This window comes from Colobus angolensis, unplaced genomic scaffold, assembly GCF_000951035.1.
Source record: "Colobus angolensis palliatus isolate OR3802 unplaced genomic scaffold, Cang.pa_1.0 Scaffold126, whole genome shotgun sequence".
Lineage (NCBI taxonomy): Eukaryota > Metazoa > Chordata > Mammalia > Primates > Cercopithecidae > Colobus > Colobus angolensis.
In genome coordinates this window covers 7,553,669-7,577,896 of record NW_012113808.1, presented here as the reverse complement: position 1 = coordinate 7,577,896, position 24,228 = coordinate 7,553,669, and the positions used below count along the sequence as shown (strand labels likewise).

Below are 24,228 nucleotides of genomic sequence, written 5' to 3'. Positions count from 1 at the left end.
TCTGAAGGACAATCTTCATAAAAAGTAAACTGAGGCCTAGTTAATGACCCTTAGGGTCACATAGCTACTAAACAGAGAGCCAAGGTATGGTGGGGGTTGGGGACTCAGGCACACTACGGAGGCATGAGAGGAAGACAAATAAAATAAAATGGGTAAAAATTCTTATCCCACGAGACTCCAATCAGTAGTTGGTTGGCTGATTGAGCAAAATGGTCAACCTAAATATCATAAACACATATACATAATCATTGTATTTTAACCCAATGCATACAAATATGCATTCATTCACCAATTTTGGGGGCCAAAGCCTTTCCTTTGAGCTTGGATCCCAAATAATAATAATAAATAATAAATAAATAAATGTGATTAAAATTAGTACAACTAGCATGAACAGTATTGGGAGTACAAACAAGTAAATGGTTTTTGGTAACTTTACAACTCAACTGGTAGACATCCCATGAAGTAAGTCTTCAGCATGCTACAGGAAATCAGACAGTGCTTCAAACAGGAATGGGCTGTCAGTTAATCTCATCAAGTCATTTAAGTGGTGGTTCACTGAGAAAGCTACCACACTAGTGGAAAGCAGGATGACATGTTTCTGGTCTCTTTTAACCTGTGCTATATTACATTTTTACACCTATATACATAGCTCATCTACTGTTCACTCTAACAATCTGGCATTCTTTAAACCTATTACAAAATCCAATCCTGAATTTCTTGGTTGTAAAAGCTTAAATCTTTGTGTAGCTCTATTAAAGTTTTACCATTTCACTAAACTTATCTGTCTAGCCTATCCTACATGATCTTATCCTACCATACTGTTGCTTTACTTCCATGACTGTCTTTCTTTCATTCTAAAGTGTTTTGCCAAGTCATTGATTTCGACCATTAATAGATTCAACAAGTATTTACTAAGTGCTTTCAGGCACAGGGATAGGAATTGGGAAGACAAGAATGTGTTGGTAACAGGTCCCCAAATCTGGCCATAAACAGGCCCCAAAAATGGCCATAAACAAAATTTCTGCAGCACTGTGACATGCTCTTGATGGCTGTGACACCCACGCTGAAGGTTGCTGGTTTACCAGAATGAGGGCAAGGAACACTTGGCTCACCCAGAGCGGAAAACCGCTTAAGTGTTCCTGAACCAAAAACAATAGTATGAGCGATCTGTGCCTTAAGGACATGTTCCTGCTGCAGATAACTAGCCAGAGCCCATCCCTTTGTTTCCCATCCCTTTGTTTTAGTTAATCTATAATCTATAGAAACAATGCTTATCACTGGCTTGCTGTCAACAAATATGTGGGTAAAACTCTGTTCGTGGTTCTTAGCTCTGAAGGCTGTCAGCCCCCTGATTCCCACTCCACACTCTGTATTTCTGTGTGTGTGTCTTTAATTCCTCTAGTGCTGCTGGGTTAGGGTCTCCACTGGTCTCGGCAAGGACAAGCTTCAGAAAGCTTGTAATTGAATAATAGAAATATTAAGCAATCACCAAAATGTGTAATTACAAACTATGAACATTCCAGGGAGAAAAAGAATAGGTCACTATGGAGTTTTAACATAGGCCTACGTAGTAAGTTGTCTTGACATTGTTGTCTAATATTAGAGTTCTAGCCAGGCATGGTGGCTCATGCCTCTAATCCCAGCACTTTGAGAGGCGAAGGCAGGAGGATCACCTGAGGTCAGCAGTTCAAGACCAGGCGGGCCAACATGGTAAAACCCTATCTCTACTAAATATACAAAAATTTAGTCAGCTGTGGTGGTGTGCACCCATAGTTCCAGCTACTCAGGAGGCTGAGGCACAAGAACTGCTTGAACCCAAGAGGCGGAAGTCGCAGTGAGCCTAGACCGTGCCACTGCACTCCAGCCTGGGTGACAGAGTGAGACTTCATCTCAAAAAATAAAAATAATATTAGAGTTCTCCTATTTCAACAAATAAAATGTGACGACTTCTCTGATTCAATTTCTTAAATCCATGAAAAAATAAGCCTTGTTTTGCTTAAAACCCAGGCAGTTTTTATTATTTCCATCCATTTTTTGAACTGTTCCATTTAATTTCTGATACTGGTAATTTATGTTTTCTCTCTATCTGTTACACTCAGGTTTCCAGAATCTGTGTGACAACACAAGGGTAACAAATATCCCAGAGTTCTGTATCAGATATAAAATCTAAAGATACACTCAATTAATTAAAGTTTTCTTCAGCCTAATCAGATGTTATTAACATTTCTTAATAACAATATAGTGGTAGTCATTCCATAAACATTTATTAACCTCAATCTGTCTAAAATACCTTTCTTTTCCCTGTATTGTTTCATGAAAAGTCTACCTATCCTATAAAAACTATTCAAAAGCTATGGCCTCAGGTCTTCCCTCATTCTCCTAGTTATTAAGGAACTATTTCCTCCTCTGAAATCCTATAGCAATTATTATATCCCTCTCTTTTGCTTTTAACTTTTTATTTTGAAATTATTAGAAATGCAAAGGAATCTTCAAAGATGGATCCCATATACCATTCATTAATTTCTCCATTGGTTACGTCTTATGTAACTATACTATTACATTAAATCCAAACAACTGATCTTCATATAAAGTATACTTCTACATCATTTTAAGGTCACATGTGCAGGTTCCTGTAACTATCATTGCAATCAAGATACAGAACTATTTCATCACACAGAATTCTGTCCTGCTACCCCATGACAGTCACACCAACTCCTATCCCTCGGGCTATTTCTAATCCCTGACAATCACTAATCTGCTATCTACCTTTATAGCTGGTCATTTTGGTAATGTTATACAAGTGGAAACATACAGCAACATGACCATTTGAGATTGGCATTTTTTACTCGGCATTATGTATGCCTTTGAGATCCAACCAAGCTTTTGTGTGTATCAATAGTTACTCCTTTTTCTTGCTAAATATTAAGTATTCCATGGTACAGATGTCCCGTAGTTTGTTTTTTAATTTCAGGGTTTATTTATTTATTTATTTTTAAGAGATGGGGTATCTCTCTGTTGCCCAGACTGGAGTGCTGTGTTGTAATCATAGTTCACTGCAGCCTCGAACTCCTGGGTTCAATTGATCATCCCGCCTTAGCCTCCCAAGTAGCTGGGACTACCAGTACGTCACCACACCTGGCTAACTAAAAAAAAAAAAAATTTTTTTTTTTTTAGAGACAAGTTCTCACTATGTTGCCCAGGCTGGTCTTGAACAAGCCATCATCCCACTCTGTCCCCCAAGTAGCTGGGATTACAGGCATGAGGTACCACGCTCAACAATACCCCACTGTTTGCTCGGCATTTACTTATTGAGGGACTTTTTGGCTGTTTCTAAGTTTTAGGCTATTAAAATAAATCTGCTATAAACATTCGTACATAGGATGTACAGAGGATGACAAGTCCACACTGAGGGAAAATATTTACAAAGCACACTTCTGATACAGGACTCTTACATATAATATGTAAAGCACATCTGTATACATATTTTTATGTGAACATAATTTTTTATTTCTCTGCGATAAATGCACAGAAGTGAGACTGCTAGCGCAGAGGGTGTATGTATGTATTAGGCCATTCTTGCATTGCTATAAAGAAATGCCTGAGGCTGGGTAATGTATAAGAAAAGAGGTTTAATTGGCTCAGGTTCTGCAGGCTGTATAGGAAGCATAGCAGCATCTGCTTTTGAGGAGACCTCAGGAGGCTTATAATCACGGTAGAAGGTGAAGGCAGGAGCAGGCATGCCATACAGCAAAAGCAGGAGCAAGAGAGACAGAGATTGCGGAGGGGGGTTGCCACACACTTTAAAATGACCAGATCCCGTGAGAACTCACTATCAAGAAGACCGCACTAAGCTATGAGGGATCCACCCCCATAATCCAAACATTTCCCACCAGGCCCCACCTCCAACACTGGAGATTACAATTTGACACGAGAGCTGGGCGGGGACAAATATTCAAACTCTATGTGTATTAGGTTTAGGGATTTTGTTATTGTTGTTGTTTGGAGACAGGGTCTCACTTTTGTTACCCAGGCTGGACTTCAGCGGTGTAATCACAGCTTACTACAGCCTCAACCTCCCAAGCTCAAGCAATCCTCCCACCTCAACCTCCCAGGTAGCTGGGATCATAGGTGCACACCACAATGCCCGGCTTATTTTTATTTTTGTAGAGACAGGGTCTCCCTGTGTTGCCCAGGATGGTCTGGGTCTCCTAGGCTCAAGTCATCCTCCCACCTCAGACTTCCTAAGTATTGGGATTACAGGCAGGAACTACCATGCCTGAACTGTTTCATTTTTGAAGAAATTGTCAGATATTTTTCAGAATACCTATACCACTTTACATTACCACAGACAATGTAAGAGAGATCTGCTTCTCCAAATCTACTAGCATTTGGTATTGTGACTATTTTTTATTTTAGCTGTTCCAGTAGGTGTGCAGTGACAGCTTATGGTGATCTTAATTTGCATTTCTCTAGTGGCTAGTAATACTGAACACCCTTTTATATGCTTATTTGCCATCCATACAGTCTCTTCAGTGACACGTCTATTTCTTTCTTTTGAAGTTTTCTTTTTTTTTTTCCCTGAGATGGAGTCTCACTCTGTTGCCCAGGCTGGAGTGCAGTGGCGCAATCTCGGCTCACTGCAACCTCTGCCTCCAGGATTCAAGCAATTCTCTGCCTCAGCCTCCCAAGTAGCTGGGATTACGGGTGCGTGCCACCATGCGCAGCTAATATTTTGTATTTTTAGTAGAGACGAGGGTTCACCATCTTGGCCAGGCTGGTCTTGAACTCCTGACCTTGTGATCTGCCTGCCTCGGCCTCCCAAAGTGCTGGGATTACAGGAGTTCTAAAAAAATCCAAAAATTTCATTTTCTAATGAATTGTTTCCTTAGGGTTCAATTTTGAAAGTTCTTTATATATTGTAGACAAGAGTCCCTTATCAGATATGTTCTTTGCAAATATTTTCTCCCACTGTGGACCACGTCTTTTCATCCTCTTAACAGAGGTTTGCACATAGCAAAATTATTTTAATTTTGATGAGCCAATTTATCAATTTTTTTATAGACTGTTACGTTTGGTGCCGTGTTTAAAAACTGTTCACCAAATCCTGCATCCTGAAGATGTTGTTTTGTTTTTTTTTTTAATGTGAGGTTTAGGTTGAGTTCCTGTTTCGTTTTTTTCTTCAGTCATTTGTCAAAAAGACTATCCTTACACCACTGAATTGCTTTTGTACCTTAGTCACAAATAAGTTGGCTATATGTCTCTGGGTCAATTTCTGGGTTCGATACTCCGTTCCGTTGATCTGTGTTGATCCCTCCACCAATACTCTCAGGCTTCATTCTTGTGGCTATATAATACGTCTTGAAATTGGGGTAACTGACTCTTACTCTTCTTCAAAATTTTTTAGGCTATTTCAATTCCTTTGTATTTCCATATTAATTTTAGAATAATCTTGTTCATGTCTAGAAAAAAAGTATGTGAGAATTTTGACAGAAATTGCATTAAACCTGTATATCAATTTGGGGAGAACTGATCTTTCCTATGTTACGCCTTCTAATCCCTGAATATAGTATATCTCTCTCTTACTCTGTATCCTCCTTGATTTCTCTCATCAGCATTTTGTGGTTCTCAGCATACAAATCCTGTATATATTTTGTTGGATTTACAACCAAGTATACAGTCATACTTTGTTTAACAATGGGGCTATGTTCTAAGAAATATGTCATTTGGTGGTTTCATCATTGTGTGAACATACTTACAAAAAACTAGATGGTATAGCCTACTATATGCCCAGGCTATACGGCATAGCCTATAGCTCCTAGGCTACAAATCTATACAGCATGTTAGTGTGAATACTGTAGGCAATTGCAACACAATGGTACTTGTATTTCTAACAAGTATTTCTAAAATGGTATTTGAATATCTAAACATATACAAACATAGAAAAGATACAGTAAAAATACAGGATAAAAGATTAAAAATGGTATACCTGTATAGGGCACTTACCATGAATGGGACTTGCAGGACGAGAAATTGCTGTGGGTGAGCCAGTGAGGGGGTTGTGAGTGAATGTGAATGAAGGCCTAAGACATTACTGTACCCTAGTGTCAACTAGAGAAAGCCTTTACACTTAGGCTACACTCAATTTATAAAAATAAATTTTTCTTTCTTGAATAATAAATTAACCTTAGCTCACTGTAACTTATTTACTTTATAAACTTCTCATTAAAAAAAATACTTGACTTTTAGCCAGGTGTGGTGGCTCACACCTGTAATCCCGGCACTTTAGGGAAGCTGAGGCGGGTAGATTACTTGAAGTCAGGAGTTCGAGACCCACCTGGCCAACAACAAACTAGGTGAAACCTCGTTTCTACTAAATTAGTAATTTTTCTACAAAAATTAGTTGGGCGTGATGGCACACGCTTGTAATTCCACTATTTGGGATGCTGAGGCAGGATAATCACTTAACCCGGGAGGTGGAGGTTGCAGTGAGCTGAGATTATGCCACTGTACTCAAGACTGGGCAACAGAGCAAGACTCTATCTCCAAAAAAAAATTAAAAATAAAAAAAAATTGGCAGGGTGCAGTGGCTCACACCTGTAATCCCAGCACTTTGGGAGGCCAAGGTGGCCAGATCATGAGGTCAGGACTGACCAAAATGGTGAAACCTCGTCTCCACTTAAAAAAAAAAAAAAATACAAAAATTAGCTGGGGGTGGTGGCGCACGCCTGTAATCCCAGTTACTCAGGAGGCTGAGGCAGGAGAATGGCTTGAACCCAGCAGACGGAGGTTGCAGTGAGCCGAGATCGTACCAGTCTGGGCGACAGAGTGAGACTCCGTCTCAAAAAAGAAAAAGAAAAAGAAAAAAACCACACACAAACAAGAAAAAAATTAGCCAGGCTTGGTGTGCAGGGTAACTGCTTGAACCAAGAAGGTGGAGGTTGCAGTGAGCCAAGATTGCGCCACTGCACTCCAGCCTAGGCAACAGAGCAAGACTCTGTCTCCATAAATAAATAAATAAATAAATAAATAAATACTTTTTGTAATAACTCATAGTAGCTTAAAATACAAAGATGTCATATAGCTGCACAAAAATATTTTCTTTCTTTACATCCTTTCTGTGAGCTTTTTCTATTTAAAATATTTTTTTGTTAAAAACTAAGACTCAAACTAGACTAGGCCTACACAGGGCCAGAATCAAGACATCACCAAACGACAGGAATTTTTCAGTTCCATTATAAACTATGGTAGTCATTCTTTTAGGGTAGGTCTGCTGGAGGTAAATTTTCTTTCTTTTCCTTCACCTAACAATGTCTTGATTTCCTCTTCATTCCTGAAGGATATTTTGCTAGATATAGATTTGGGGGAGTTTGAGCTCTCTCTCTACCTGAAAAATACTATGCCTTGGCCTCCTGGCCTCCATGGTTTCTGCTAAGAAATCCACTATCCCTGGAATTGTTTTTCCCACAGGTAAGATGTCATTTCTCTCTGTTTTCAAGATTTTTCCTTTGTCTCCAGTTTATGTAAGTTTTATTAAAAATGTGTCTTGGAGATTTTTTTTTTTTTTTTGGTGAAAATTTTCTGCTTGAAATTTGCTCAGTTTCTTAAATCCATATGGGTATATGTCTTCTACCAAATTTGGGGAGTTTTCAGTTAGTGTTCTGAAAGTACTTTTCAGCCTCACCCTCTTTCTCCTCTCCTCCCAGTACTCAGATGAATGTTAGAACTTTTGTTGTAGATCTTTTTGCTTTAGTCCTAAAGGTCCCTAAGGGTCCATTGCTTATTTGTTCTCTTTTCTCTCTCTTGTTCAGATTGGGTCATTTCTATTGTTCTATCTTCCAGTTCACTCTGTCTCCTCCATTCTGTTGTGAGACTACACTGTGAGTTTTAATCCAGATATTGTAGCTATCTGTTCAAAAATTTCTATTTAGTTTTTCTTTATATTTTGTATTTACTGAGTCCTATTTCTTTACTCAAAGACTTCATATTTTTTTCATTTGTTTCAAGTATGTCCATAATTACTCATTGAAGCATTTTTATGACAGCTGCTTTAAAATCCTTGTCAGATAATCCTAACATCTCTGTCATCGTGGTAATTATGTCTATTGATTAGGCATTTTATATTAAACATTTTAATGTACATGGACATTTCTGCTTGATAAACTATTCCTTTATCACTTCAAAATTATCTTCCTTTATCTACCTCCCTCCCTTTTTTGGCCTCAGAATTTACTGTATAACAGCTCTTTTGTTTTTATCCTGTTTGACTTGCATAGCTCCATAGATTCATTAATCATCTTTTCTGTGTCATTTGGTTTTAGGTGTGTCACTTATGAAAAGAAATAGATAGGATTTTCATTTCATTTTTTAAAAATCTAATCTGAGTAGAGGTTTGTTTAACCCATTTACTAATTCTTTTGTGATTACTGACATATTTGGCCTTTTCCCATGATGTCATTTCATAGTTTTTATTTACTTTAGCTGTTCTTTGTTGTGGATCTCCCTTCCCCTTCTTTCCTGATTTTTAATATCAAATGTAATTTCTTCATTCCTCTTTCTTCCCCTCTCTAACAGTTTAGGAGTTAAATATTCTTTTTATATTTGCTATTTATATTTTGCTAACAAATTCTAAAGTTAATCAATATCCCTAGACCATTCTAGTAAGAAAAAATCTGCACATAAATCATCTTCACACATATAGTAACTCCCGGAGTTTTTTGGAATTCATCTTATTTTCTGGCATTATTTGCTCATAAATAATGTTCTATGAAAAGAATTTAGAGCTGAGGCAAATGAGACCAGAATTGACTTAAAAACATTAAAAAGTCCTTACTGTTCTTCATAAATGATGGAATGTTTTCATATAATGAAAGCAATTCATTTTAAACTGATTATATGCCTTGAAATTAAAAATAATCAATGTTCAGAGCATCTCTAGTTAGCCAGCTAATTATCTTTAACACCTTAAATGTAACAGCTCCTAAGAGTAAGATTAAGATAATATAAAATGCCTAATTAAGCTTAATTAAAAAAAACTCAAAGAATTTCCATCAACATGGAACTAATAGGGTTCCAAATTAAAAATAAATAAGAATAGAGGAAGCGAATTAACCAAAGGGTGGTGTAGTAGAAGCAAATTTGTCCAATTTAATATTTGTCATTTAAAAAATGAACTTTTTTTCATAATTCAGTCCAAAAGTCATTAGATGGGGCTGAGCAAGGCAGGCATCCACTTAGGAAAATGAGCAGGGAGCAGCAAAGAGGAGAATGGTTATATGGAGAGAGAAACTGTAGTAAGTATTTTAAGGATAATGAGAGTTAAGTGTCCCACTGTTGGGGAAAGGAACTAAAACCTTAAACAGAGAAAACACTAGAATCAACTCTATAATACTAAATTGGAATTAGAGATTTTGGTATAAAGTCAATGGTTTTCAAAATACATAAATGCAGAAATAAACACAGCTTTAAGTAAAATACACACACATATACATATATTCTATTCTCTAGTTCTGTCCATGGAGTGCCTGGAGGCAATAATACCTCTACAGCAATAAGCATACTTGGCACCCACATCTTGATTTCTAAACGCTACTTTCTACCATTAATAAAACAGGGATTCTCAAAAGAAACAAAAACAAAAGACAACAAAAAAACTATTAGTGGAAGTACTTTTAAAAACTATGGGAATATGTGAAAAAGATACAAGACCAGTTTGAAGGGATTCCCATTAGCCAAATTTTAGACAATCTGGACAAGAAAAAAAATGAGTGAATTATAACTATTACTTAAAGGAATTCAGGAGTCCATACAGATATAAATAAATATAGAGAAGAGAAAGCTTTTCCTTATAGTAGAATGCCAAATAATGTAGAACAATATAATTAGGAAATCAATATTTGAAAACTATCACAGTAATTAGTTCAGTTAAAAAATAACAAAAGGCCAGGTATGGTGGTTCATGCCTGTAATCCCAGCACTTTAGGAGGCCTAGGCAGACAGATTACTTGAGTGCAGGAGTTTGAGATCAGCCTGAACAACAGAGTGAGATCCTGTCTCTACAAGAAATTTAAAAGTCAGCCAGGTGTGGTGGCATGCACCTGTGGTCTCAGCTGCTCAAGAAGCTGAGGTGGGAGTATCTCTTAAGCCCAGGAGTTTGAAGCTTCAGTGAACTATGATTATGCCACTGTACTCCAGCTTGGGTGACAGAGTGAGATCTGGGAGGAAGGAAGGGATGGAGAGGAGGAGGCAGGGAGGGAGGGAGGGAGAACCACTATTAAATCTAGTAAATGAAAACTTGGTGATGAAAATTTACAGTTTCCCCATAAAATAATTATTAATTATAAAGAGAAGCACAACTTTACAGAAGACTGACAAGCATCACCTTAAGTGATCAAAGGTAACGCAATCAGTCAAAAAACAGGCCAGGTGCGGTGGCTCAGGCCAGTAATCCCAGCACTTTGGGAGGTCGAGGCAGGCGGATCACCTGAGGTTGGGAGTTCGAGACCAGCATCACCAATATAGTGAAATCCCGTCTCTATTAAAAATAGAAAAATTAGCCGGGCATGGTGGTGTGCACCTGTAGTTCCAGCTACTCAGAAGGCTGAGACAGGAGAATTGCTTGAACCTGGGTGGCAGAGGCTGCAGTAAGCCGAGATCGCGTCACTGCACTCCAGCCTGGATGACAGAGAAAGACTCTGTCCAAAAAAAAAAAAAAGAAACAAATAAAAATGTTGCACCACCTGAAGGGATGCAATAAGAATACAGCATCACTCTGTGACCCTCCTGCCAAACATGCATGGCATGACTTGAATCTAATCATGCGGAACCATCAGGTAAACCCAAATTCAAAAACACTCCACAAAATGTATTCTTCTAAAGTGCCATGACCCTAGAAATCAAAAAGACTTACGGAACTATTCCAGATTGAACAACAGTAAAGAGATATGATAACTAAATCCAATGCGCAGTCTTGGATTGGATTGTTTTGGTGTAAGGGACATTTTGGGGACAAGTGGCAAAATGTGAACAGGGTCTACAGATTAGTCAATAGTATCTATCAGTGTTAATTTCCTGAGTTTTATGTTTGTATTGTTGCTATGAAGAAGAATGTCCTTATTTGTAGGAACACTAAAGTATTTGGGGGTGACAGAGCATCAAGTCAGTAACTTACTCTCAAAAGGTTCCAGGGATGAGTTATTTTGCACTGTTCTTTCATTTTTCCTGTACTTCTGAAATTATTTTGAAATTTAAAAAAACAGCAAAGAAAGAAAAAGGTAGCAGATGAACAATCACTATACAGTTTTTTTTGGTTATCCTAGTGTAGCTCCGACCTCTCCAACACTCAGAAATTCCTAATCACAAGATGTGTACTAACACTGGTAACACCACAATTTGTACAGAAATATGAAATGTACAGATATTCCACTGTCAGATTGCTCTTGCAACAATTTAAACAGTATTCTGATGGACATTTCAAGATATTGTAGAGGAGTCCACATTTCAAAGGTCTAATTTTATTAATGGAAGTTCAGACTTAAAGCCAGATCTAAGCACTGGGTTTTGAATAACTTTACATAGTTGCTGTCATCACTTATTATTTGAAGAAAAGGTTTGAAAACCATTACAACCCAAAATTCTATTAATATTTTAGAAGCTTGGTTAATTTAAAATAAAATCTCCCCAGACATAATATTAGAAAATGAAATTTAAATGTGGTATTATAAATATATTGTCATGTTCTTTTAAAACTATCATTTTAGTGGCACTACAATGTGCTATGTCGAACTTTCCTACTTACGAGACACTATTTAAGAGAGGAAAGGACTTATATTGTTATGGATTGAAACGTGTCTTCCCCCAAAAGACGTTAAAGTCTACACTCTTTGTACCTGTAAATACGACTTTAGTGAGAAATAGGCCTTTGCAAATGTTAAGATCTGGTCAGTAGGATTGGCCCTAATCCAGTATGACTACTGTCCTTATATAAAGGGGAAATTTGAACAGACAGACACAGAACAAATGAAGACAAGAGACGGATGGAACAGATTCTGCTTCACAACCCTCAGAAAGAACCAAACCTACTAATACCTTACTCTGGACTTCTAGCCTCCAGAACTGAGAGACAATAAATTTCTGTTGTTTGTAGTACCCTGTTATGGCATTACTAAAAAACTAATCTAACATCTGAACCTTAATTTTCTCATTTGAAAAATGAGAATAATTGTGCTGTCTCCCAAGGTTATCCTTAAAATTAATATGTTTTGAAAGTAATCAGAAATTAGAAAAATAATGGTATTATATTTTGATAAATATTTAATGAATACAACTGTCAAACATTTTCTCCTAGTACAAGAAAAAAATTTAAGTGATGCTTTTGAGTATTTCCATGCTTTTTAACTGACTTTCAATCCACAGGCCAGAAAATCATCTTTACTGTACACAGTTAAGAATAAAGCCTTAACAGTGTTAGGACTATCTTAACACGTCTGAAGTACTAGTGATTTTCTTTTTCTTCTTTTTGTCCTCATGTTTTAATCCTCAAATAACATTTTTTAAGAAGTGTAAATGTTGTCTTCTGAAAACTTAAAAAAGAAGCACCTCTGGCCAGGTGAACACGATACAGCCATCCCAGGCAGTTATGATTCAGAGACTGGAAACAATCAACTGTATGTGGTGCTGCCAAAAGCAGATGAAGAAAGAATGTGGAGGGTTAACAAGTTGACCGTTCAAACAAAAAAGGAGGGAATAATTCCATGCACAACGCTTTTCTTCTTTTTGCCCTACTTCCTATACTTCTACACTTCTATGTATTCTAAAAATAAAAGAATACATGTGAGCAGGTCTAGCATACGCCCAACAGAGTAGGAATTTCAGGAACTGTTAGTTGCTCCAGCCCTGCCCCACCCTTCTGCCCTTCTACTCACAGGAGGAGTGGTAGAAGTGTTCTTAGGGTAATCAATTTTGTAATCTTTCCATAATGACAGATAATCTCAATAAATTTCACATCATCTTTATAAGCTTTAGGTGAAAGAATTTTACTAAAAAGTAGTATCAAAGTACTATCTGTCAATGCTTCTCACCTTGTAGAAAGCCCTAAATATGACAGCCCAAAACAGAAAGGCACTAGGTAATCAAATGCACAGCATAGGTTAAAATGCATGTAAGTAAAAATTATTTGCTATAAGATCTCCACACCTTACCAGGAATAAACTGTTACATGACATAAGCTATTAAAAGAGATATTTTAAATATCACATTCAGCTGGGTGCAGCGGTGCACGCCTGTAATCCCTGCACTTTGAGATGCCGAGGCGGACAGACTGCCTGAGCTCAGGAGTTTGAGACCAGCCTGGGCAACATGGCACAAACACAAACAAACAAAAAAATTAGCTAGGCGTGGTGGTGTATGCCTGTAACCAGCTACTCAGGAAGCTGAGGCAGGAGCATCACATGAGCCTGGGAAGCGGAGGCTGCAGTGAGTGGAGATCTCACCACTGCACTCCAGCCTGGGCAACAGAGAGAGATCCCGTTTAAAAATATATACATAGCCTACATTCTCTATGTCCCCACCGTCTTTGGGCCAGCCAGGTGGCGGTAGTAACTTAATGAAAGATTCCTGAGGAAAGGCGAACTTCAGGGAATGAGGACAGGTTTTAAAGCAAAGATTCTCCCGGTTTTGGCAAACTCAGACATTCTGGCTATTTCACTAAGAATAAATTTTCTCTATACTTTTCATCATTACAGTTTCATTCATGATAATAAGCCTTTATTTACCCTCAGGCCCATCAGATGTGAAATGCTATATTAATTTCTGAATGATACTCTTCTATAACATCGTTTTTCATTAAAGGTGTCAGCTAATTTTGAAAAGTGTTTTTAAAATGTCTTGCAAAAATAAATTATTGCTTATCAACCATAAAAAGTGAAAACATGAGATAAATGTTCAGTCATACAAAATATTCCTTTGGACTTGTCCAAATTCGTTTACTTGAACTTCAACATAGTTTATGATATACAAATATTTCATAACATTTTTAAAGGGGGATAAGATTCATATCTTTGAATTACATTATAAAAATTGTATGATTTCCTTTGTTAAAATCATTACAGAGGAATATATGGTTTCTCAACACTACCTCACCTCTCTCTAAAGGGTCAATTAAGAGAGGAAATGATTCCATAATCAGTGTTAGTTAACATGAGATGGGTTGAATTTGTGATCACACAAATTTTAATTTAAAAAATAAGTGGGCTAAACAGTTTAGTAGCGTGCTTTGAAATAACACAGAACTAGGTTTAAACTCCAGTTCTAGCATATTGAGCTATATGACTGCCTTTCTGAGCCTCAGTTTTTTCATCTGTAAAACGGACAACAGTTCTTCGTAGGCTTAAATAAAATAATACATATGAAAGTTTCAAAGGCACATACCAGTTAATTAATGGTTGTTAATATTGTTAATAGTAACACTGTAAGCTATATCAAAAGAAAAATCCATGTGAAATATCACTATGGTTTGTTTATTCTATTAGGCATGTAAAATTATACTTAAAGTACTTAAAAACAAAAATATGAAAAAGGTACTAGACTAGGAGTCAGATGTAGATTCTGAACTGGAGTCTATCTCAGTTCTACACTAGTGAGCTGAACTTCTTTCGCAAGTTACTTCTTTAATCTTCACGTAGGTAATTTGTAAAATGGTAAAATGTAGATTATACATTCTCATTACTACATTAATTTTATAAAACTATTATTTACAAAGTGCTTCTATTAGACTACCACACAGGGATTAATGCTAATGATATATTGTCACAGAATAAAGATGATATGAAAAATCTGTTTATATACCCTATTTCCACTGATTTCACAACTTTTTCAAAAGAGACCAGTGTCTAAGAACTAGGGCCAATCCTAAACTATTTTCCATTGCTGGCTGGGTCACAGGCATCCCAAGCATCACTCCTTCGTATCAATAAGTATCAAACAAATTTCAGAGTGAAAAATAAAAAAATAAATATTTGATAAGTCATTTTAATAGTATTCCACAAAATTAAAGGCAATCATCATAACACCTGGATTTATCAGATGCTACTAAATTAATAGCTTTATTTAGCAGAAAATATTTACCAGGTATAGAAAGACTGCATTCTTTCTTTGAACTGATTCATTGAAAACTGAGAGTAGTTTGGTAATTAAAAAGGCAGGAAAGCTCTTCTTACTTTTCCAGTCTATGAACACAAAAAGAGAAAAAGGCAAAACTGAGTAAGCTGTATAAAATAACCTAACACTTAAAGAGAGAACAATTACACACAGTGGGGGACACTGGACTATCCATCAGAGCACATTTAGATTAGCTGCCTTAGGCAGGCACCTTTCGTGCCTATTTCCTCACCTGCAAAACAGAAATAACTAGTACCTGCCCTTACCAAAGGAACATGGAGATAAATCAGAAAGTTCTTTGAACATGTGTCGTATGGTGCTATTCTTTCATGAAGCTGGATCAAACAGCCTACTCAGGTTTTTTTAAGGGTGCATTTCACTAACACACACACACAAAAACCTGATCTCCAAATCTGACATTAACCTTCCCTTAATATACAATACAAGTATCTACTGGCTTTATATATATACACAGATAGATGATATAGATAGCAATAGATCCATACAGGTTGCTATGGATGTAAAGTATTCTGAAAAAAGATATAAGATTATATTTTGTATTTAGAAAATGAGAAAGACCAATACTTGGTGTACACAGGTGTGAAAATTCACTATCACTCGTTGACCATCCCCCTCTTTGTCATGAGGCCTCAGAATCCTGATCGACAGAATTCAAACAACCTAAATCAATAAAGAAGAAATGATACACACTATGACTCTTATTTACCATATACTTGTACTATTATGGCTATTTTTGATTTAACATAATTAGTATAACTGGTATAAGTCAGTGTAACTGAGTAGTATAACTAATGAAAACTATGTAAATTTTATATATCCATACTCAGTGCTCATATAACCGGCCCACATAACTTTTTTCTATACATTCAGTGATGTTCCTATTTCATGAATCTGCACTAACAGCTGAGATGCAATGGTACAAACAAAATCAAATGCAGTTCAAAGTGCCTTCTTAAAAAGGAGTTGTTGGCCAGGCATGGTGGCTCACGCCTGTAATCCCAGCACTTTGGGAGGCCAAGGTGGGCGGATCACGTGGTCAGGAGATCGAGACCATCCTAGCCAACATGGTGAAACCCCGTCTCCACTAAAGACACAAAAATTGGCCAGGCGTGGTGGTGCGTGCCTGTAATCCCAGCTACTCAGGAGGCTAAGGCAGAAGAATCGCTTGAAGCAGGGTGTCAGAGCAGAGACTGCACAGTGAGCAGAGATCGCGCCACTGCACTCCAATCTGGTGACAGAGTGAGACTCTGTCTCAAACAAAAGAAAAAAAAATTAGCTAGGTGTGGTGGCGGCGTGTGCCTGTAATCCCAGCTACTCAGGAGGCTGAGGCAGGAGAATCGCTTGAACCCAGGAGGCGGAGTTTGCAGTGAGCCAAGATCATGCCACTGCCCTTCAGTCTGCCTGGGTGACAGAGCAAGACTCTGTCCCAGGGGTGGGGGGAAGGAGTTGTTTTTGTGAGTGAAGGGGAGCATAGTGGCTCATACTACTTAAAATCAGAGATCAACATAAAATTCTACCATAGCTAACAGTGGTCAAATCCTTATTAAGACATATTATTACATAATACAAATGAAAAGAAATTAAATTCTTTCCTCTTAAAAAATTTTGATCTGCCGATACTTTTTCTTTGAGAATGAAAAAAAATTTAAATTACAAGAAGAAATACCTAAAACAAAAAGCACACAAAACCAAAGAATACCGTAAGGAATAGCGAAAAATTGAGAGAAATGAATACACAAAACAAATTTTTAACAAGTCCACCTATCCCTCCCAAACAGGAACTATAAGGAATAAGAAAAACCTACCCACCCTTCCAATATGATGGTTACAAACTAACAAGCTCTTTCTTGCTGTCCACTGGCACATCTTGAGATCTTTTATTCTTTTGAAATGTTCCCTAACTTAAACTGGATGCAAATAAACCAGGTGTGGTCCTCACAACAGTAATCCTGCTAGTCCCTACTGAGTTTCCATAGCAACATGCACAGCTGGCAATGGCAAAGAGGTTGTACTGGCTTCAGATTGGTTTTAGAAGTTTCAATACTCATTTGATGAAATAATAATTGTTATCTCAGTTAAGAACAATTTTTTAAAAACTATCTTTGCTTGAAATATTAAACAAAATAAAGCAAGGTATTTTCTGCTAGTACAAAAGTGGCTTTCAGCCCAACAGCAATAACTAATGTGTCTGTGAAAAGTTACAAAATGCCAATCACCAAGTGATAACCATTCTTTGACTAAAGAAATACAAAATTTTAAGTGAATATTCCCTGTGGGTCACCTAATGTAATAAGTAACATTCAGAGAGAGAGAGAACCAATATAAAGTCTAATCTAAACAGTAGTAAATACTATGCATCTTTTCCTTAAATAAATTTAATATTACAGTTCCTTGGTTTCATTAAAATTGTTAAGAGTTTTTATGGCCGGGCACGGTGGGTCACACCTGTAATCTCAGCACTTTGGGAGGCCAAGGCAGGCAGACCACCTGAGGTCAGGAGTTCGAGACCAGCCTGGCCAACATGGTGAAACCCCGCCTCTACTAAAACACAATAATTAGCAGGGCGTGGTGGCATGCACCTGTAATCCCAGCTACTCAGGAGGCTGAGGTAGTAGAACTGCCTGAACCAGGGAGTTGGAGGTTGCAGTGAGCCGAGATCAGCCACTGCACTCCAGCCTGGGCAACAGAGCTAGACTCCATCTCCAAAAAAATAAAAAATAAAAATCAGGGGCTGGGCGGGGTGGTTCATGCCTGTAATCCCAGCACTTTGGGAGGCCGAGGTGGACGGATCACGAGGTCGAGATCGAGACAATCCTGGCCAACATGATGAAACCTTGTCTCCACTAAAAATACAAAAATTAGGTGGGCATGGTGGTGTGCACCTGTAGTCCCTGCTACTTGGGAGGCTGAGGCAGGAGAATAGCTTGAACTCGGGAGGTGGAGGTTGCAGTAGGCTGAGATGACGCCACTGCACTCTGGCCTAGCCACAGAGCAAGACTCCATCTCAAAACAAATAAAAAGAAATAAAAAATAAGAGTTTTCACAATGGCAATTCTTTTGTAAATTTTTATTTTTTATTTTAGATTCAGAGGGTACATGTGCAGGTTTGCTACCTTGATATATTGCTTGATACTGAGGTTTTGGCTTCTATTGAACCGATAACCCAAACAGTGAATACAGTACCTGATCTGTAATTTTTTAACCCTTGCTCCCCTTCCTCCTGATCCTTTTGGAGTCCCCAGTGTCTGTTGTTCCCATCTTTATATCCATGTGCTACCTACCCCATGTTTAGCTCCCACTTACAAGTGAGAAAACGTGGTATTTTGGTTTCTGTTTCTGCGATAACTCACTTAGGGTAATAGCCTCCAGCTGTATCTATGTTGCTGCAAAGGACATGGTTTTGTTCTTTTTTATGGTTGTGTAGTATTCCACAGTATCTGTGTACCACACTTTCTTTATTCATCATTAATGGGCACCTTGGTTGATACCATGGCTTTGCTATTGTGAACAGTGCACAGTAGCTATTCTTAAAGGGCAGTACCCAGAAAAGTATCATCAGCATCACCTGGAAACAGATTAGAAATGCACTTTTTTGGCCCCTACCCCACACCTACTAAATCAGTACCTCTGGAGGTGGGGGGCCCAATAATCCGGGTTTTAACAAACCCCTAGAAGACTCTAAACCACTGACTTACAGTGTCAAACTTCAGAGGAGACAAATATGAAACAGAAAATGCAATGCTTTATCCCACTCTTTGGAACTAGGTGAGGAACAGTAGCAAAATAAAATGCAAAAAAAACTCTGGTCTCCTGAATTGAGTCTGTTGGCTAATATCTCACTGTCTAAAAGATATGCAGAGATAAACAGTAGGTCAGTGTGTCTATCATTCCTATCCATGTAAAGCACCAAGGGAAAATCAACTGTTTGTTTACAATCACTCAAGGGTCCGTGCACATAGAACATTCAATCCACTACCATTCATAATGTATTACTAATCACAATCAATCTCCAGTCACTGATGTCTTCTCACACAGGGCAGCAAACCTAACCATTTATTCCTTTTAAGAGAATTTTTTTTTCAACATATTAAATATGTAAAGACGAGTATGAAGGTTGAGTCATAAATTTTAACAACACTTACTACTTGTAAGATTTTTTTTAAAAAAACATACGGCCGGGCGCGGTGGCTCAAGCCTGTAATCCCAGCACTTTGGGAGGCCGAGACGGGTGGATCACGAGGTCAGGAGATCGAGACCATCCTGAGCTACACGGTGAAACCCCGTCTCTACTAAAAAATACAAAAACTAGCCGGGCGAGATGGCGGGCGCCTGTAGTCCCAGCTACTCGGGAGGCTGAGGCAGGAGAATGGCGTAAACCCGGGAGGCGGAGCTTGCAGTGAGCCGAGATCGCGCCACTGCACTCCAGCCTGGGCGACAGAGCTAGACTCCGTCTCCAAAAAAAAAAAACATACAAGGATGCAGTTCTTCCTTAGTATCTAACCATACTGCCTTCATATACTACAAGATACACCTTTCATTTTATCCTTTAACCTCAGTATATCCAATCACAACTCCTTCCATATTTCTTGTCTTTCCATAATTCTTTTTTTTTTTTTTTTTTTTTTTTTGAGGTGGCGTTTTGCTCTTGTTGCCCAGGCTGGAGTGCAATGGCAGGATCTTGGCTCACTGCAACCTCCACCTCCCGGGTTCAAGTGATTCTCCTGCCTCAGCCTCCCGAGAAGCTGGGATTACAAGCACCCACCACCATGCCCGGCTAATTCTGTATTTTTAGTAGAGACAGGGTTTCTCCATGTAGGTCAGGCCAGTCTCAAACTCCCGACCTCAGGTGATCTTCCCACCTCGGCTTCCCAAAGTGCTGGGAGTACAGGCATGAGCCACCACATCCAGCCTTCTTTCCATAATTCTAATGGGCAGCACTTCAAAGAAACTGCTAAGCTAGTGACATTAAAGTGACCACAGACACACAGATTTAATGAAGAAAAGCCACTGGGTAAATCGAACATGCCATATGCTATTAAAATTGATGAATTCAAGCAAATTTGAATGGTTTCTTGAAGCTGATAATTAAAAATAAATTACTAAATGCCATCAGTATTACACCCCAAAAAAATGGACTTTTTTTTTTGAGACGGAGTCTCGCTCTGTCGCCCAGGCTGGAGTGCTGTGGCCGGATCTCAGCTCACTGCAAGCTCCGCCTCCCGGGTTCACGCCATTCTCCTGCCTCAGCCTCCCGGGTAGCTGGGACTACAGGTGCCGCCACCTCGCCCGGCTAGTGTTTTGTAGTTTTTAGTAGAGACGGGGTTTCACCGTGTTAGCCAGGATGGTCTCGATCTCCTGACCTTGTGATCTGCCCGTCTCGGCCTCCCAAAGTGCTGGGATTACAGGCTTGAGCCACCGCGCCCGGCCAAAATGGACTTTTAAAGTTATATTTTGAATGAATCTCAAGACCAGCCACAAGTCAAAAAAACAAAATACAAACCACCCCAGGAAATTCAAAGGGAAGTGTTTGTTTACTTATTCCCAGTAATAAGTACTTATTTACTTATTTTGTAATCTATTTTACGATAAGAAATATGATGAAATTTACTCAAAGGTCAGATTCTTGACTTTACATACAGGGCAGGAAACAGAAAAAAATTTACATTTAACTTGTTTTCTTCTGCTTGCTATTATTTTAAATTAGAAAATGTTTGTATCATAGATACATTTTTGCTTAAATGTTCAACGAACATTTTTGGTTAAAGAATAAATTCAAGTCTCTATTTCTAACTTTAATGTGTTTCCAGCATATACGCTAGTCTTTTGGAAAAAGAAGTGCAAAAGAAAAAAAGTCCTGGATTCATCATCATTGTCTTATTCCATATCAAAGGAGCAACATGGAATAAAACAGGAAATGGATTCACAGGCTCCTCGTTCTTGCTCTATTTGTTTGTTTTTGTTGTTGTTGGGTTTTTTTTGAGATGGAGCTTCGCTCTTGTTGCCCAGGCTGGAGTGCAATGGTGCAATCTCGGCTCATTGCAACCTCCTTCTCCCAGGTTCAAGCAATTCTCCTGCCTCAGCCTCCCAAGTAGTTGGGATTCCAGGCTTGTGCCACCACGTCCAGATAATTTGGTTTTTTTTTTTTAGTAGAGATGGGGTTTCACCACATTGGTCAGGCTAGTCTCGAACTCCTGACCTCAAGTGATCCACCCATCTTGGCCTCCCAAAGTGTTGAGATTACAGGCGTGAGCCACCACGCCTGGCCTCTTGCTCTACTGGTTAAACATTAGTGTTCCTTAGGGTCCATCCTCAGCCCACTTCTCATTACACCAGTGATTGCCAAAATATTTTCTTCCTGCCACTAGTGGGATAGAGCTGATTCAAAATTGTTGCTTCTGTTGGTTGGGATATTTGACTAAGGGCTTACATAGTAGTAGTACATGGCAGCTGCCATTCCAACTCTCTCTAGCTGAATAAGAGCAAAGACAAGGAAAAGCCCTGAATGATTAATCCCATCCCCCCAGCTAATGGCTTGCTCAGAAGTGAACTGTATTTCAAATTTTTACTCAATTCTGGCCGGTGAAATCAAGGACAGAGCTCCTGAACCTTTCTGATATAGTCTTACTTTTAGTAGAGAATACTGAGATTACTCTCTTTTCTCTGGACATTATTAACAAGGAAGCATATTTCCCTGGCTGCTGCTGGCAGTTATTTTGCAACCTTGAGGGTAAAGCAAAACACAGAAGATCAGAGTCCAAACACAGTTCTATCCTATTGTCCTTGAAGCTTCTGGTTTCTCAATCACATTAGCCACACAAACTCCTTTGTATTTCAGCCAGTTCCAATTGCCTGAAGCTGAAAGCAAACTACCAATAACAAATATATTAAGTTATTAAGAGTTATTAATTTGGTGTTCATAAGTTAACATTAGAGTTACCAGAGTTTACTAAGGATTATTTTAGTATTCTGAGAAGACGTGGCTGCCACATACTCTGCCAAAACTCTGCAAAACTCCTGTTGCATATGCACATTACGAACAAGTTGGAATTTCCAAAATTTGATCTGGTTATTAGTGCAAAATCAATATTAAATTATGGATTTTAATTTCAACCATTCTTTCTTGTCTTGCACATCAACTTAGTTATCTTAGTTATATAAGCATATTTGCACCACCATTTCTAGCCTATAATTTTTAAAAAAGCAGTCTTCACATACAGCATATAAACATATATAGCATATTTGCACCATTTCCAGCCTATACTTTTTAAAAATCAGCCTTCATGATACAAGTTTTTAAAGTGCAAACAGTCCCCGTATTTCACACTACAGTGCTTTGCATATAATTGGAAATATGCTGGATGGTTACAGGCATGATCCCACTTTTACATATACCTATGGACATATATATGAATACAGGAAAAAGGACTTGTAGTTTCACACTAAATGGTTAATATTTACCATATACATTTCTATTTCTTGTTTCAATCTTTTTAATGGACACCAAGTTTTTATAAATTTATTTTTATTAAAATAATTTTAGCTGAATTCTTTACTTTCCTAATATATTTGGTTAGGTCCTCAGAATCCGACCAAACATTTTTCCTTTATTTACCCAAATCTGTGTAAATAATGGAGTGTAATGCTGTGCAGTTTTTATTATTTTATTACAAAGAACCTCTCAAAAGAAGTTTTTCTGCTTCAGATAACAAAGAGCTAAGATGAACCAGAGTCCTAAAAATAGGTCCAACAAAGAAAATGATGAAGATTAAAAACAAGTAAGAACCACTTTGGCAGGAATTACAATATTGATATTAAATATAAAGACGTGTTACAATATGAGAAAGTTCTAAGTTCTGTGATGAAAATGAAATAGACAAACATAAATGAAGATTTTTCAAATACAAAGCTCAGGTTGCTTAGAAGTAACATAAAACTGGATTCTTTCTGACCATCTCTCCATTCGGCCTGAGTTTAGCTCTCATTTTACCTGAATGCAAAAGGATCAATGGATGAACCCCAAAATGCTGCCCTTACTACTTTGAGTCTCCACCAATAATCTCTTTCTGTCAGTAGGGTAAATTCGTTGTCCAACTCACAGCTTAACTGTACAGAAACTAAAAAAAGAAAGTTTTCTACTTGTAATGCTTTTTAGATGAAACAAAAATTTTAAAGATTTTTAAATATTATAGCAGTCACTATACACCCTCCCCTTCTGAATTAAAAACAGCAGCTCCATAACACATCTATTCATAGACTCTTACTTTTTTTCATGTTCAAAGTCACTCATCCTGCAATTACAACAAAAAATCTGCAACGAACCTTAAGAGGTTCCCTACTCTCCCTGGTATAGAAGAGTGCTTCTATGGCCCATTCACTTTACACTGGTTATAACACCAAGCAACCAATTTAGTAGGACATTAAGATAAATCTTTTATTACAATTTAGCCTCGGAATCATGTTCATGGCTCCACAAAAATAACGCTAAAATTTCTTTTAAATTTTCAGTAGCTTTGGGGCTACAAGTGGTTTTTGGTTACATGGATGAATTATATAGTGGTGAATTCTGAGATTTTAATGCACCTGTCATCTAAATAGTGTATGTTGTAACCATTACGTAGTTTCTCATCTCGCACTCTCTTGCCACTTCTGTGTCTCCAATGTCTATTATATCACTGTATACACTTGCATATTCATAGCTTAGCTCCCACTTAAAAGTGAGAACACATGGTATTTAGTTTTCCATTCCTGAGTTACTTCACTTAGAATAATGGCCTCCAGCTCCAACCAAGTTACTGCAAAAGACATTATTTTGTTCCTTTTTATGGCTGAGTAGTATTCCATGGTGAATACATATCACATTTTCTTTATCCACGCATTAGTTAATGGGCAGTCAGATTGGTTCCATACCTCTACAACTGTGAATTGGGCTGCAATAAACATACATGTGTATAAGTGTCTTTTTCATATAATGATTTCTTTTCCTTTGGGTAGATACCCTGTAGTGGGAGTGCTGGACAGAATGGTATTTCTACTGTTAGGTTTTTGGTGTTTTTT

The 24,228-nt window shown here is 37.9% G+C and overlaps 1 protein-coding gene across 4 annotated transcripts in view; it reads right to left on the bottom strand.

Annotated features, from left to right (window-relative positions):
* Positions 1–24,228, bottom strand: part of POU2F1 (POU class 2 homeobox 1) — a 208,015-nt gene that overhangs the window by 106,894 nt on the left and 76,893 nt on the right. Inside the window, exon 2 of one of the 4 annotated variants that reach the window (XM_011933386.1) lies at positions 15,121–15,221. The exons of 2 other annotated variants lie outside the window; for them this stretch is intronic. Coding sequence is in view for 1 of the 2 variants with exons in the window: in XM_011933382.1 (XP_011788772.1) it covers positions 15,213–15,221 (9 nt within the window). In the remaining variant the exon portion in view is untranslated. The remainder of the gene's footprint in view (positions 1–15,120; positions 15,222–24,228) is intronic. One more of the 4 variants, XM_011933382.1, reaches the window with a different exon arrangement.